The sequence below is a fragment of the Leptopilina heterotoma genome, unplaced genomic scaffold (assembly GCF_015476425.1).
Source record: "Leptopilina heterotoma isolate Lh14 unplaced genomic scaffold, ASM1547642v1 Lhet_22, whole genome shotgun sequence".
Taxonomy (NCBI): Eukaryota; Metazoa; Arthropoda; class Insecta; order Hymenoptera; family Figitidae; genus Leptopilina; species Leptopilina heterotoma.
This window is the reverse complement of record NW_025110937.1, coordinates 515,144-531,215: the sequence shown is the minus strand read 5'-3', so window position 1 is coordinate 531,215 and position 16,072 is coordinate 515,144. Positions and strand designations below refer to the sequence as shown.

The 16,072-nt window shown below is 29.9% G+C and overlaps 1 protein-coding gene across 3 annotated transcripts in view; it reads left to right on the top strand.

Annotated features, from left to right (window-relative positions):
* LOC122501993 (HIV Tat-specific factor 1 homolog) overlaps positions 1–16,072 on the top strand; it is a 133,060-nt gene that overhangs the window by 103,339 nt on the left and 13,649 nt on the right. For all 3 annotated transcript variants that reach the window (XM_043611819.1, XM_043611820.1, XM_043611818.1), the window contains one exon: positions 9,863–10,029. In XM_043611819.1, the coding sequence (XP_043467754.1) occupies positions 9,863–10,029 (167 nt within the window). The remainder of the gene's footprint in view (positions 1–9,862; positions 10,030–16,072) is intronic.

Below are 16,072 nucleotides of genomic sequence, written 5' to 3'. Positions count from 1 at the left end.
AATAAATTCTCTCCCACCATCATTATTATTCCTGCAACTTTACGGTTTATGTATTTTTTTTACGTGTAAGAATGAAGGAAGTTTTTTTAATAAATTGAAATTCAATATGTAGAAAATGGAAAAGTTGGATGAGAATTGAAAACTATTTCCTCCTTGGGGTGGGGAAAATGATTTCTTTTTGATTAAAGTATTTTAGGTAATTTAGGTAATTATTTTCATTATTTTTACGATTACGAAATACGTAGTGTGAAATTGATAGTTTCCGGGAAGAAGAGATGAAAGGGGATTCGGAGTATTTCGAGTTTTATTGAAACACTTGCCATTTAGTGAGTGTCCAGTCAATGCGCGCTTATATGTGGGTGATAGCAGAGCAGGGCACGACATTTATAGGTTAACGAGCGTCTGCAGTGAAGGGTATGAAATTATTGTTTATACTGCACAAATGGTGTGTCGCCTTAGGCTAAAGCGCCAATCATTACATATGATGACGACGCCGTAACTTAATATTGCATTTAATTCATTCTCCCATTAGCTAATGGTAATAACAATATCATCACGTTGTAATTTGCTATTCCACGTCTCACATAATGTGTAAATCAATAAACCGTACTATCTTATTATAGTTATTAATATATCATTAAACAATCGTTCATTATAATGTTCTTCACGGAATTGCAAATCATCACCGCATTCTGAAAAATACCCATTATTCTAATTATATATTTTCTTTAACTAAATTCTAGACTTAACTGGGGTATTTTCCAATGTTGATCAAAATTCAACAATTGTTTTTTTTCAGAAATTTTTGCATATTAAAATAAAAAAAGAAAATGCTTTCTAAAGAATTGCCTTTCTGGAACATTATCTATTCCTTTTTGGGTTGGAAACAACAAAATATGACGCACCTCGGAGAAAAGTACGAAGCAAAAAATGTTGTTTGAAAAATAGACTCGAGTAAAGAAGTGATTTGAAAGAGTAAGTGATACAGAAGGGATAAATGGACGATGAGTGAAGTACACCTGCCGTTTCAAGTATATAGATATATTTATCTTTTAGATCATAGACTTAGATTCTTGGGCTCCTTGAGACCACCCAACGCACCTCCTGTATGTACTTGAGTCACAGCCCTGCGGATTACTGCAATTACTACTCTCGCATATACCGCACTGATTTATAAGTATACGCGAACGTAAACCGCCTAGGAGCTTAAGAGTCATGCACATGACTTCAAACATATCGCAAATGAATAGTCAAACCGAGAAATTTAACTGCGAAAAAAGAAAAAAATCTTTCAAGACAAAAGTGGTCACGACACTTATTGTAAACCGTATATTAAGCAAGAACGTTCCGTTTTTATATCTTTGATCATTTTTAGAACGAAGCAGGAATTTTCGTCTTATATCTTCATTTAAAATAACAACACTCAATGCTTCAAAGCATACACAAAATCTAGACCCATTTTTTTTAAGCTCAAATGTATAAATCAAAATGCAATCTAATGATTGTATTTTGATTGATAATGATTTGATTTGATTGTTCGAGTTGTGATTCAAAAGTTGAATAGCATCAGATTAGAAATAGTAAGATTCGTGAAGGGAAATAGTGCATACTATTAATGTTAATGTACGACATGCGAATACACATGATACGTGGAATATTACACACTATAACTGAATAGCAACTAGCATCTGTTTGAAACGAAACCGTCTGCTTAATGTTCGCGTATACAGTCACTCGCCTGTTTTAGCGCAACGGCGTAAAGTAAAAGTGTGAATCAGATATTCACCCACGCTGTCAGTTTACGTTGTTTTGCGCGAAAAAGTACGAAAATACAATTACCAACATTGCAAGGTCAATACTTTCATTTGCAATTTTCAAACATTCGTTTATCATCACAATGAATTCTTATTTTTTCTAATTTTTTTTCCATCATCTCGCCAGACTTTGTTTAAGTATTACCCAAAATTCGGAATTTCTAAATAAATAACATGATTGTTGGACAAAAATCAACAAACATTTTTGAGAATAATACTTGTATTTTGAAAAGGATTTTTTTTCAGCAGAAAAATTTCATTCGAGAATAGCTCGAGTGAAAAGTAAACTAGGAACGAAACGTGTTTGTTTAAATTGGACTCCGCATTCTTGAATTTTTAATTGTATGGAAATTTTTCCCACTCTGGAGATCAATTAATTTTCTGCTGTAAAGTAAAAAAGGCGACGTATTAGAGTAAATTAAATTAAATTAGAAAGTAAATAAATAAAGACAAAATGTAAATAAATTGGGTAAATACACTTCTTCCTCCCTTGGGAATCAGTAAAGTAAATTAAGAAGTAAATAAATAAAGTAAAGAGGAGAATTATTTACACCATTCAAGTTCAAGATCATAACACCTTATCTGAGTAATGGCATCCAGTTAACGGTCTAATTACTAAAATGGTGACATTACAAACTTGCATGAAATACCGCAATGGCAAACCAGTGTCATTATTAGAATTGTGGCACTTGGCCAATTTTCCACTAAATACCAAAGAATGAATTTGAATCCACCACAGGTTTTGGTCTCAAAATTTAGAAACCTACCCACTCACAACAACATTGATAAAAATTTAACGAAACTACTGCCTCTAGTAAATTCTTTTCTCACTTATCACAAAGTCTAAAATTGCAAATTTCGAATTAATATTCTCTCCCTCTGTGTGGCTCTCGGTAAATTTTACTCCGAGTCAAAAGAAAATTCTGTAGGCACAATATCTGGCTCACTTCCAATCTCAATGCTGCCGAATGATAAATCGCATTCTTCTAAAAGCAGGAATTAAATTTCCGACAAGAAAAAGATTAATCGAACCAAATGATTCGTTTTCGCTTGTGCGATTTTCGAAAAAGAATATTTAAATAAAATAATAGTTTCATGGAATAGTTTAGAAAGAAAAGTCTTCAAAAAACATTAAGTGTTTAAAAAAATTATTCTTTTTTAAAAAGAAAACTATTCTTATTCTGCTCAAACATGGGCCTAATCTGAAACTTGTTTGGTCCCGTTTCAAATGGGGAAAAGTAGGGAAATTTCTGCACTGAACGTAAAACGTTAAATTTTTGTTAAAAGTGAAGTATTCATTATAGCGGAGAACCAATTTTATTCCGCATCTTAGTTATGGGTTCGTTGCTTATTTGCCATTTAAGAACAATTATATATGTGGCCGATAAAGGCGTGGTTAAACGCAGTCGCGATTAAAAGTGTATAACTTAATCGAGGGAATGTGAAAAAATTGTCCATTTAAAAAATATTAAAGGAAGTGTATATATTCCACTATACAGGTAAATTACAGTATTCCCTTGCTAATTTGGAATGGACATGAGCCAAAGCATCGCGAATCGTTTAAAACGTATATCAGAAAGGCCTCAAGTATATTCTTGATAATAATTCACCGCACGTCGAAAACAGCTTTGAATCAATATTTTCTTTTTTTTTCATATAAATAACAGAAAAGTGACATTCAAAATGGCCAAATCCCTGAATCTAAAGAACATTCTAGTGATTAATATTATTATTTATGAAAATAATTGAAATTTTACCATGAATTTTATTAAAATTTCTGAAAATAATTGAATGCTTGTCATGCATTATATGAAAATAATTGAATTTAGTCGAAGAATTTTGCTATTTAGTTATAAAGATAATTGAAATGTTGACAATTTTTTTTAATATTTTTTGAAAATAATTTAATTTCTTATGGATTCTAAAAATTTAATTTTTTCCAGTATTTTTAATAAAAATGCTCGACTTTTTCCTGACCTGTGGCAACCCTTATTCCAAATGTAAAAATTTTTATTTTTTCAATTTCTAGAAAAATTGAAAGAGAAACAAATTACTTAATGTTCCATGTGTTGATGATACTGGAAATAATTTAAAAAATACTCGGTAAATTATTTTTGCAGATTGCATAGAATCGATGAAGCGCATTCATTCACAAATAATAACAATTGTACAACACTGGTCACGTTCAATTAATTACTAATAGCAAGGCACTAATCATATAAGAGCGAATTGAGCAATTCTTTTGTAAGTTACGAAGGTCAGTGAGCCTGATGCTGACAGAACGACGACCTTCTCTATTTACACTGATCACTGATCCGATATGACAATTGAGAATTATTTTCCAATTTTAGATTATAGATTCTCTAATTCCTCGAAAAAATAACGGTTCATCGCTTCAATGTAAAAAATTAGTTTAAACATTTCTGTCAGTTTTGACTGTTTTCGTAGTAAAGATCATTTTACTATGAATGTATAGTAAATGTTACTATACCCCTTTTCCGCAATAGATATTTTTACAATTAGAAATCCATTAAAAAGAAAAAACTTATATAACGCAATCGTGTGAATCATTTATAAGGATTATGATTTACAAGACGTGCAACTCATATCCTGTTATAGGCGATTATAAAAAACGATAAAAACGAAAAGAAAAACGGGGATTTGATGTGTCTTTATATAGTGTGTTCGAAAGATAATTTTTGTACACGTCATTTTGTCAGGCGTATATTCCGGTTTAACGACAGTGAGAAAAAAGAAAAAGAGAAAAAGAGAGAGAGAGAGAAAGAGATGATAAAGCAGGTGCATTTAGTAAGCTTGTAAAATAGTTGTAACAAAGTAACATATATATAAACATAAACACGATTACGTGCGTCGTGAAAAGTAATACACACGCGCAGTGATGTAATATAACGATATAAATTCGAAGGCTTCTGCAAAAGAATTATTATGCTTTTAAAAAGCATGGCAAAGAAATTTTTGCCTCACCTTTCAATCATATCTTTACTTCATCTCCATATCGTTTCAATAACTGTTCTTTTTCCATGGGTTATTGTTATCCGAGCATTGAAATGCTTTTTTCTTCGCACTTCTAACACGAACCTAAATGACAATTCCGTTATTCTTTTTTTCATATGGAAATATGTTTGAGTTTCTAGTACAAAAGCTTTTTTTTATTTTTAAATTGCGATGCGAAGGCAGTAGTTGTCGAGAATTCTGAATCTTTTTCACTTTTAAAAACTATATCTGAAATAGTTCTAAATCATTCTAAACTTAACTAGAAGCACTATAGGCAAGAAAACTACTAAAAAATTCTGAAACAAAAAGACTCGGAGTGCTCGATATCTTCATGTATTTATAATAATGTTCTTAAAAGTTATTGAATTTCAAAAGATTTGAATTTGCGAAATTTTTGAAAATCTTAAATTCCTATGGAAAAATAATAATGATTAAATATTTATTTAAAAATTAAGTTATTGGTGTTTAAAGAATAATTTTCCAATTAAAGAAATTCGTAAATAAATGTAATAATAATTTTTTGAGTGAATCATAATATTCTTTAGGGTCTGGAAAAATAGATTTAATTATTATTTTATTATTTAATTCTTTAAATGGATTTAAAATTAGGGATTGATTGAAAATCAGGGATAAAGAAAATTGCATTAATTTTTTCCGGCAACTCTGATTAAGGTTCAAAAATACAATGTTTCAAAATTGAATATAGTGGAAGTATATATAGTGAAAATTATAATATATACCCGCTACCGTTATATATGTCAGTTAATATAAATTTTCCATATATTCGAATCCCCCATATGCTCATGCGAATAGGTCGTGAAATATTTGTGTTTGTAAAACTGATAAAATATTGGCGAAACTTTCCTCTCGAGATGTGATTCCTGGTTCTCTGTCCACATACTGGCATACGCAATTTATTCTCGTTTAAAATTTTTTTTCTGACCTCAACGGGCAAACATCGTCATTATACATTCGCCATTCATTGCTGATTCGCGATGTATTTTTTAATTTTTGAGTTATAACGTTTGTCTAAATATGGCGCGTTCTCACCCTTTTTTCTCTCTCTCTCTCTCTCTCTCTCTCTCTCTCTCGGAATATATATCCATTCAGCTCTAACATCAATTAGACATTGTGAAAGCGTGTACACATATATAGATATAGTTGTACGCGCAAACTTATAAGCTTATGAACACGTTTGCACATTCCTAACGAAACGCAAATATGTGTCCCACTTTAAAGTCTTTTCTTATCGAACCTGAATCTGCATTGTTTTTCGCATTTTTTTTTTTTTCATCCACATGAGCTTTGAATGTCAGAAAAGGAATAAGAATTAACAAGGAACCTTTATGAATAACAAATGCATAGCCTTTCGTGTGTTTTATTATTCATGTTTAGTGTGTATTTTTTGTCGTGAAATCATGTCAAAAGAAATTGTGTGCAGAAACTTTTTTTTTGAATCATAATGCAACGAATGAAACATTTTTCCAAAAATTCATTTTCGATGCCCCTAAAGGTCATGTTGAATAATAAATAGAAAATATTGGACTGTCAGTAGTTGTAGTAACTACTGTCAGATATTTTATTCGTTAAATAATAAATGTTACAAACCTTTAGAAGGTGTATTATCGATTTATTGCACAATGGAAAAATAATATGCAGATTTGAACTCTTCCTTATATTGTAGAAGTGGAAATCTATTTGCTAGGCGGTTAGAGTATATTTGCAATCACGTATGAAGTCACGTTTATAAGTATTTCATATTAATCGCCCTGGGAACACCAGTAGGGTTTCGAAAATAAATCTGACTAAACTTCCACGGGGTGTAATATTATACTCGCCTAACAATAGATTCAAATTGAATCATTATTTTTACATTATTTTTTTATTCGATTAAATTTCCCCCTTCCGCCCTCAATGGCATTCTAATACACTTTGACAATTGTCATTTTATTTATTTTTTAATAAAACCTGTCGTAAGTGCTTAAAAATACCAAAGTGTATATATAATTGAATGTAAGTTATGTTAAATTTAAGTTTTTTGGAACTGGAATCAATATAATAGCAGGAAAATTAGGAAAAATTCAGGGAAAGTAGAATTAATCAGGGAAAAGTCAGAAAATTTTATTAAAAATACTGGAAAAAATTAAATTTTTAGAACTCATGAGAAAATTCTAGTGTTTTTTGAGTTTGGTTTGAGTAAACTATAAAAATCTTTTAATAAATTCAATTATTTTAAAAAAATTACATTACAATATTTTTAATAAATTCAATTATTTTTAAAAAACTAATTTTTAAAATAGTTTCATCATAATTTCCAAAATAGGATTCAATTCTAAGGAAAAGTTCAATTATTTAAAAAAAATTCTTCAGAAGAATTCAATTATTCTCATAAATAATAAAATTCAACGAAGAAATTCAATTATTATGAAAATTTTTAATAAAATTCTTCATAAGAATTCAATTCTTATAATTTTTATAAATAATATAATTCTTTAAAAAAAAATTATTTTTAAGAATTCCAGTATTTTCAATTCAAGAATTATATTAAAATTTACAAAATAATTTAATTTCTTCGCAGAATTTTATTATTTATGAAAATAAGTGAATTATTGCAAAGAATTTTATTTAAATTTTTAAAAATAATGGATTTAGAGAATAATTTTAGTTAAAAACTCTGTAGAAAAAATAATTGAATTTTAAGGCAATTCTCCAAAAAATTCAATTATTTTCAAAAAAAATTTTAAATTCTCGTCAAGATTTTTTAATTATTTTTATAAAAAGCAAAATTATTCGTCGAAATTCAATTATTTTCATGAAATTAAAAATTTATTAAAAGAATTCAATTATTTTCAAAGCAATTCAATTATCTGAATAAATATTAAATTTAGACCTAAAAATTCAATTATTTTTATGAATTTTAATAAAATTCTTTGCAAAATTTAATTATTTTCAAAAATAATAGAATTCGTTGCAAAAATTCAATTATTTTCAAATTTTTTTTTTAAATTCTCGTCAAGATTTTAATTATCTTTATAAAAAGCAAAATTATTCTTTGTAATTCAATTATTTTCATCAAATGTAAAAATTTAAATGTTCTCCACTTAATGATTTTTAATATTTATTATTTTAATAAAATTTTCTAAAAGAATTCAATATTATTAAACAAAATTTTTGATAAAATTCTACGAAAACATTCAATTATTTTCATAAATAGTAAACATTTCACAGGAATTGAATTATTTATTAAAATATAATTTTGCATAAATATTTTTAAAAAATATCAATTCAAATTTTTTTTAAATATTTAAATTTATTTAAAAAAATTCTTCACAATAATTGAAAATTTTAATTAAATTTAAATTTATCTAAAAAGTTTTAGGGTCTTAGATTTTTTTTTTAGAAATTAATAGAAAATAAAAAAACGAATAAAATAGTAAATTTAATGAAAAATTGTCCATTGAAGTAAGACTTTTTTTTTGTACTTTAAATCGTCTTTTTTTGCGCGAGCCTTGCTTATTGAAAGATCACTCGCACTCTGAATGGAAAAAGAGACGGCGATGAAATCTTCTAATTATATAAAAGAATAATGCCGACAAGTATTAAAATATTTGTGTATATAAAGTTTAATTAATCATGCGTATACCTAATAAACAGAAGGAGATGAAATATAAAGAGAAGAACTTAAAATATAATATCAAAAGAGAGCAGTGCACGCAATTGCATTTTTAAAATAACGATTTTTGAGTGCGAAAAATATGGGAATTATGCTTTGAGAGTGGGAATATAATTTGAAAGGCCCTTATCTTCGACTGGACCTTGGTATTTAATATATTTAAGGCGACACACATATGTGCGGTGAGGAATCACAGGCCGTTAAGTTTGCATTTTTACAACCATTCTTAATTACAAGAGACGCAGGGTGTGTTGAACGCGTGTTCATATCTTTAAAAATTATTTATGTGATTGCTTAATGAACCTGCCAATGTGGAACAGGAAATATTTCGAGTCCGCTACTATTTTGCTTAGTACTTTTTTTTAATCCTTTTTTTTAAATTATTCATTAATGTTAATTTATTACTAAAATTAATTAATTAAAATTAATTTTAAAAATCTTGGTTTCAGATTGATAATTAACTTTAAAGAAGAAAAAAATGGATGATTATTTTAAATTGATGATGCTTTAAATTTTGTTTTGTATTATAATTATATACATGTGCGTGTACACTTGGTGATTTATTAGAAAGATTCTTCAGTAATGTTCTAGGCTGATGTTGTTAATATTCAGTTCCATTTGTCATCTATTGATAGATTATTTATTTTCTCTTTGTAATCTGTTTCTCTCAGCAGGCTTCTATTTATTGAAATTGTTTTCAGTTGAGACATAAATTATTCCTTCGTATGTGGGATTGAGATTAAAGTATATAATTTTTTTAGAAATTAAATTTACAAATTAAATCGATTTAAAAAAAAAATGAAGAATTTTTATAAATATTTTTTATATTCAATTATTCTACTTTTTGATTTTTCAATTTTGAAATAAAAAAGTTTTGCATTGTAAAATTCAATGGAACGATTTTGATTTGTTTTGACGTTAGTGATGTAGAAAAAAAGATCAGCTCATGAATTCCTGTCGATCTGTCATTGATAAAAATATATTCTAGCTGGCCATCTGCTAAATGTATCGAAAGAATAACGATTTTTGTGTATTTGTAATTTTATTTTACCGTGGACTTTAAATATTTTATAGCTGCTTTCATATTTTTTCCAGTGATAATTTTTTCAACCTTTTTGATTTTTTTCAACTTCTTTAATTGTTTTCAAATTATTTTTTCAAATTATTTTTTCAAATTATTTTTCCAATTATGTTTGGAAAAATAGATAAAAATAAAAATCACTTTATTTGGAATAGAAAATCTAAATAGAACAGTAATTTATAGTTTAATACTTTAATTAGAGTGATTATAGGATAATAATGCGCAGTAATTATTTGAAATTGACAAAATTTAACATTCTTTTATTCATTTTCCTTTCAGGTGGAATCTGTTAATCTCGCATTGAATATTCTCGATGGCTGGAAAATCAGAGGAAAGACTTTATCAGTCCAAAGAGCGAAATTCCAATTGAAAGGCGAATACGATCCTTCAAAGAAGCCCAAAAAGAAGAAAAAGGACAAAGAGCGACAGAAAAAATTCCAAGAAAAGTGAGTAGAAATTTTACCTCTTTCAACTATTTTACAGTTATAGAACAATCCTGACAGTTTAATTTTTAGTGATCTCAGCTTTTTTTATATTTGTTACTGACATTTAATTTAAATATTGCTGAATTTAAATATCACTAATAATAATTTATCGAACTAAACAAATTTTTTTACTAGCGAAAGATGTTCTACTTTCAAAATTTACTTTTTAATTATCCGATTCATAAAATTGCGAAATTAATTTTTAACACTTTCTTCAAAATATGGAATAAATTTTTAAAGAGTCTAAACGTTTAAAGTAATGTCAATGATAATTATAAATTATAATGATAATCCTCTTTTAAAATTTGGGTGGTCTTCTGAAGAATAATAATTGTCATAATGGAACAATTCATTTTTTCTCTCTTAAGCCCCTTGAGCAAAGTATATGCACTTGAATCAGATATAATTATGCATTATTGAAAAATAAACGAGTGAATATTTTCGGGTTAATAATACAATAATAATGATAATAATATAATATTCATGAGATTGATTGGATGAATTGCCGGAGTGTCTTTAAACTTGTTTTCGCGTATTTCAAGCACAGACTGCTTGGCGTTTGCAGTTCTGGTAAAAGTAGTCTGTACCACATATTACTCAGCATCTTATTCAGTGAACGCACATCTGTCTGAATGCAATTTCTTTCACTGCTGCGTTGAATCGTTGCGTTGATCTTGATATTCTCGTATGCACGAGCAGAAACAGAACGGTCATCTTCCTGAATTTCAAAGATTTTCCCGATGGGCTTAAATACATTTATTTCATTCATCAGACTCTCGTCCCTTGGAAAACTTTTATCAACATGTGTCACTAATTTTATTCCCTTTTTTCAAATTAGAAATTAAATTCCATTACTCCTTTTTCTTATTTCATTAAATTAATAAAATTCTCTAAATATTTTGTTACCAGTTCAGGGTTGACACAAAAAATTAATTTTGTTTTTTCCTGATCTTTTCCTGACATTTCCCTGATTTCCAGACTTTTTCCTGATTAATTTTCACTTTCTCCCTGACCCTAAAGAACATTCTGATTCACTCTAAAAATTATTAAATATTTAAAAAAATGTTCCATTACATTTTTTTACGAATTTCCATAATAACTGTAAAATTGAAAAAATCGGCTCGGTGAAACTAGCGACCCGCCGGCCGCCAGCCATCAGAAAAATCCAAAGGCGCCGACACACATATAGTAGCGCGGTGGCCCTATACGGCTTAATCAACGCAAAAACAACGTACGCTAGCTATTACAGTTTATAGAAAAAAATGCAATAGTCACATTTTAAACAGCAATAATCTCCCTTTAATTTGCGACCAAGAAACAAGAATTTGTTCAAAAATTGATCGAGTTATGAATTTTTTTAAAACTTTTTTTTTAATTTTCGTTTTTCTGATGCGGGCGGGTGGGGACGCTGGCTGTCAAAAATTTTTTAAACATTGTCTAATTGGTCCAATGACAAGAAGCATACATCCCTCTTTAATTTGCGACCAAGAAACAAGAATTTGGTCAAAAATTGATCGAGTTATGAATTTTTTTTGAACTTTTTTTTCAATTTTCGTTTTTCTGATACGGGCGGGTGGGGACGCTGGCTGTCAAAAATTTTTTAAACATTGTCTAATTGGTCCAATGACAAGAAGCATACATCCCTCTTTAATTTGCGACCAAGAAACAAGAATTTGGTCAAAAATTGATCGAGTTATGAATTTTTTTTGAACTTTTTTTTCAATTTTCGTTTTTCTGATACGGGCGGGTGGGGACGCTGGCTGTCAAAAATTTTTTAAACATTGTCTAATTGGTCCAATCACAAGAAGCATACATCCCTCTTTAATTTGCGACCAAGAAACAAGAATTTGGTCAAAAATTGATCGAGTTATGAATTTTTTTTGAACTTTTTTTTCAATTTTCGTTTTTCTGATACGGGCGGGTGGGGACGCTGGCTGTCAAAAATTTTTTAAACATTGTCTAATTGATCCAAAGACAAAAAGCATTAATCCCTCTTTAATTTGCGACCAAGAAACAGGAATTTGGTCAAAAATTGATCGAGTTATGAATTTTTTTTGAACTTTTTTTTCAATTTTCGTTTTTCTGATACGGGCGGGTGGGGACGCTGGCTGTCAAAAATTTTTTAAACATTGTCTAATTGGTCCAATGACAAGAAGCATACATCCCTCTTTAATTTGCGACCAAGAAACAAGAATTTGGTCAAAAATTGATCGAGTTATGAATTTTTTTTGACCTTTGTTTTCAATTTTCGTTTTTCTGATACGGGCGGGTGGGGACGCTGGCTGTCAAAAATTTTTTAAACATATTCCTATTGATCCAATGACAAAAAGCATTAATCCCTCTTTAATTTTCGACCAAGAAACAAGAATTTGGTCAAAAATTGATCGAGTTATGAATTTTTTTTGAACTTTGTTTTCAATTTTCGTTTTTCTGATACGGGCGGGTGGGGACGCTGGCTGTCAAAAATTTTTTAAACATTGTCTAATTGGTCCAATGACAAAAAGCATTAATCTCCCTTTAATTTGCGACCAAGAAACAAGAATTTGGTCGAAAATTGATCGAGTTATGAATTTTTTTTGAACTTTTTTTTCAATTTTCGTTTTTCTGATACGGGCGGGTGGGGACGCTGGCTGTCAAAAATTTTTTAAACATTGTCTAATTGGTCCAATGACAAGAAGCATACATCCCTCTTTAATTTGCGACCAAGAAACAAGAATTTGGTCAAAAATTGATCGAGTTATGAATTTTTTTTGAACTTTTTTTTCAATTTTCGTTTTTCTGATACGGGCGGGTGGGGACGCTGGCTGTCAAAAATTTTTTAAACATTGTCTAATTGGTCCAATGACAAGAAGCATACATCCCTCTTTAATTTGCGACCAAGAAACAAGAATTTGGTCAAAAATTGATCGAGTTATGAATTTTTTTTGACCTTTGTTTTCAATTTTCGTTTTTTCTGATACGGGCGGGTGGGGACGCTGGCTGTCAAAAATTTTTTAAACATTGTCTAATTGGTCCAATGACAAAAAGCATTAATCTCCCTTTAATTTGCGACCAAGAAACAAGAATTTGGTCGAAAATTGATCGAGTTATGAATTTTTTTTGAACTTTTTTTTCAATTTTCGTTTTTCTGATACGGGCGGGTGGGGACGCTGGCTGTCAAAAATTTTTTAAACATATTCCTATTGATCCAATGACAAAAAGCATTAATCCCTCTTTAATTTTCGACCAAGAAACAAGAATTTGGTCAAAAATTGATCGAGTTATGAATTTTTTTTGAACTTTGTTTTCAATTTTCGTTTTTCTGATACGGGCGGGTGGGGACGCTGGCTGTCAAAAATTTTTTAAACATTGTCTAATTGGTCCAATGACAAAAAGCATTAATCTCCCTTTAATTTGCGACCAAGAAACAAGAATTTGGTCGAAAATTGATCGAGTTATGAATTTTTTTTGAACTTTTTTTTCAATTTTCGTTTTTCTGATACGGGCGGGTGGGGACGCTGGCTGTCAAAAATTTTTTAAACATTGTCTAATTGGTCCAATGACAAGAAGCATACATCCCTCTTTAATTTGCGACCAAGAAACAAGAATTTGGTCAAAAATTGATCGAGTTATGAATTTTTTTTGAACTTTTTTTTCAATTTTCGTTTTTCTGATACGGGCGGGTGGGGACGCTGGCTGTCAAAAATTTTTTAAACATTGTCTAATTGATCCAAAGACAAAAAGCATTAATCCCTCTTTAATTTGCGACCAAGAAACAGGAATTTGGTCAAAAATTGATCGAGTTATGAATTTTTTTTGAACTTTTTTTTCAATTTTCGTTTTTCTGATACGGGCGGGTGGGGACGCTGGCTGTCAAAAATTTTTTAAACATTGTCTAATTGGTCCAATGACAAGAAGCATACATCCCTCTTTAATTTGCGACCAAGAAACAAGAATTTGGTCAAAAATTGATCGAGTTATGAATTTTTTTTGACCTTTGTTTTCAATTTTCGTTTTTCTGATACGGGCGGGTGGGGACGCTGGCTGTCAAAAATTTTTTAAACATTGTCTAATTGGTCCAATGACAAAAAGCATTAATCTCCCTTTAATTTGCGACCAAGAAACAAGAATTTGTTCAAAAATTGATCGAGTTATGAATTTTTTTAAAACTTTTTTTTTAATTTTCGTTTTTCTGATGCGGGCGGGTGGGGACGCTGGCTGTCAAAAATTTTTTAAACATTGTCTAATTGGTCCAATGACAAGAAGCATACATCCCTCTTTAATTTGCGACCAAGAAACAAGAATTTGGTCAAAAATTGATCGAGTTATGAATTTTTTTTGAACTTTTTTTTCAATTTTCGTTTTTCTGATACGGGCGGGTGGGGACGCTGGCTGTCAAAAATTTTTTAAACATTGTCTAATTGGTCCAATGACAAGAAGCATACATCCCTCTTTAATTTGCGACCAAGAAACAAGAATTTGGTCAAAAATTGATCGAGTTATGAATTTTTTTTGAACTTTTTTTTCAATTTTCGTTTTTCTGATACGGGCGGGTGGGGACGCTGGCTGTCAAAAATTTTTTAAACATTGTCTAATTGGTCCAATGACAAGAAGCATACATCCCTCTTTAATTTGCGACCAAGAAACAAGAATTTGGTCAAAAATTGATCGAGTTATGAATTTTTTTTGAACTTTTTTTTCAATTTTCGTTTTTCTGATACGGGCGGGTGGGGACGCTGGCTGTCAAAAATTTTTTAAACATTGTCTAATTGATCCAAAGACAAAAAGCATTAATCCCTCTTTAATTTGCGACCAAGAAACAGGAATTTGGTCAAAAATTGATCGAGTTATGAATTTTTTTTGAACTTTTTTTTCAATTTTCGTTTTTCTGATACGGGCGGGTGGGGACGCTGGCTGTCAAAAATTTTTTAAACATTGTCTAATTGGTCCAATGACAAGAAGCATACATCCCTCTTTAATTTGCGACCAAGAAACAAGAATTTGGTCAAAAATTGATCGAGTTATGAATTTTTTTTGACCTTTGTTTTCAATTTTCGTTTTTCTGATACGGGCGGGTGGGGACGCTGGCTGTCAAAAATTTTTTAAACATATTCCTATTGATCCAATGACAAAAAGCATTAATCCCTCTTTAATTTTCGACCAAGAAACAAGAATTTGGTCAAAAATTGATCGAGTTATGAATTTTTTTTGAACTTTGTTTTCAATTTTCGTTTTTCTGATACGGGCGGGTGGGGACGCTGGCTGTCAAAAATTTTTTAAACATTGTCTAATTGGTCCAATGACAAAAAGCATTAATCTCCCTTTAATTTGCGACCAAGAAACAAGAATTTGGTCGAAAATTGATCGAGTTATGAATTTTTTTTGAACTTTTTTTTCAATTTTCGTTTTTTCTGATACGGGCGGGTGGGGACGCTGGCTGTCAAAAATTTTTTAAACATTGTCTAATTGGTCCAATGACAAAAAGCATTAATCTCCCTTTAATTTGCGACCAAGAAACAAGAATTTGGTCGAAAATTGATCGAGTTATGAATTTTTTTTGAACTTTTTTTTCAATTTTCGTTTTTCTGATACGGGCGGGTGGGGACGCTGGCTGTCAAAAATTTTTTAAACATATTCCTATTGATCCAATGACAAAAAGCATTAATCCCTCTTTAATTTTCGACCAAGAAACAAGAATTTGGTCAAAAATTGATCGAGTTATGAATTTTTTTTGAACTTTGTTTTCAATTTTCGTTTTTCTGATACGGGCGGGTGGGGACGCTGGCTGTCAAAAATTTTTTAAACATTGTCTAATTGGTCCAATGACAAGAAGCATACATCCCTCTTTAATTTGCGACCAAGAAACAAGAATTTGGTCAAAAATTGATCGAGTTATGAATTTTTTTTGACCTTTGTTTTCAATTTTCGTTTTTCTGATACGGGCGGGTGGGGACGCTGGCTGTCAAAAATTTTTTAAACATTGTCTAATTGGTCCAATGACAAAAAGCATTAATCTCCCTTTAAT